The 376-nt window shown below is 43.6% G+C and overlaps 1 protein-coding gene across 1 annotated transcript in view; it reads left to right on the top strand.

The window, feature by feature from the left end:
* Positions 1-376, top strand: part of LOC108579972 (arylsulfatase J) — a 10,504-nt gene that overhangs the window by 3,460 nt on the left and 6,668 nt on the right. The window contains exons 4-5 of the mRNA XM_017943653.1: positions 1-18; positions 107-286. The exon at positions 1-18 is cut by the window's left edge and continues 223 nt beyond it. Coding sequence (XP_017799142.1) covers positions 1-18; positions 107-286 — 198 coding nt within the window. The remainder of the gene's footprint in view (positions 19-106; positions 287-376) is intronic.

The following is a 376-nucleotide window of genomic DNA, read 5'->3' as shown; positions in this document are numbered from 1 at the left end:
GTCGCAGACGCTTCGCTGGTAATTAGAGTGTATTTGTTTCAATAATTTTGGACAATTTTATGTTAACGTTTTTTCTGGAAGTCAAAATGTAAGGATTTTCGTTCAGCTATGTTGAGCAAGCTGGACGAATCTGTTGGCGAAGTTGTCGAGGCGTTGCACAAAAAAGGAATGCTGAAGAACAGCGTAATCGTGTTCTCCACGGATAATGGCGGCCCTCCAGCTGGTTTCAACCTAAACGCCGCGTCAAATTGGCCTCTGAGAGGCACCAAAAACACTCTGTGGGAAGGTTCTCGAAAAAATACCTCTTTTAACTAATTTAAGGAATTGAAAAGCTGATTAGCCACTTGCCTTGGCACAGATTCCGGCCGAGATGTGA

Source organism: Habropoda laboriosa, unplaced genomic scaffold (assembly GCF_001263275.1).
Source record: "Habropoda laboriosa isolate 0110345459 unplaced genomic scaffold, ASM126327v1 scaffold10, whole genome shotgun sequence".
NCBI classification, from domain to species: domain Eukaryota; kingdom Metazoa; phylum Arthropoda; class Insecta; order Hymenoptera; family Apidae; genus Habropoda; species Habropoda laboriosa.
The sequence above is the reverse complement of the archived record's forward strand: the minus strand, read 5'-3'. Positions and strand labels throughout refer to the sequence as shown.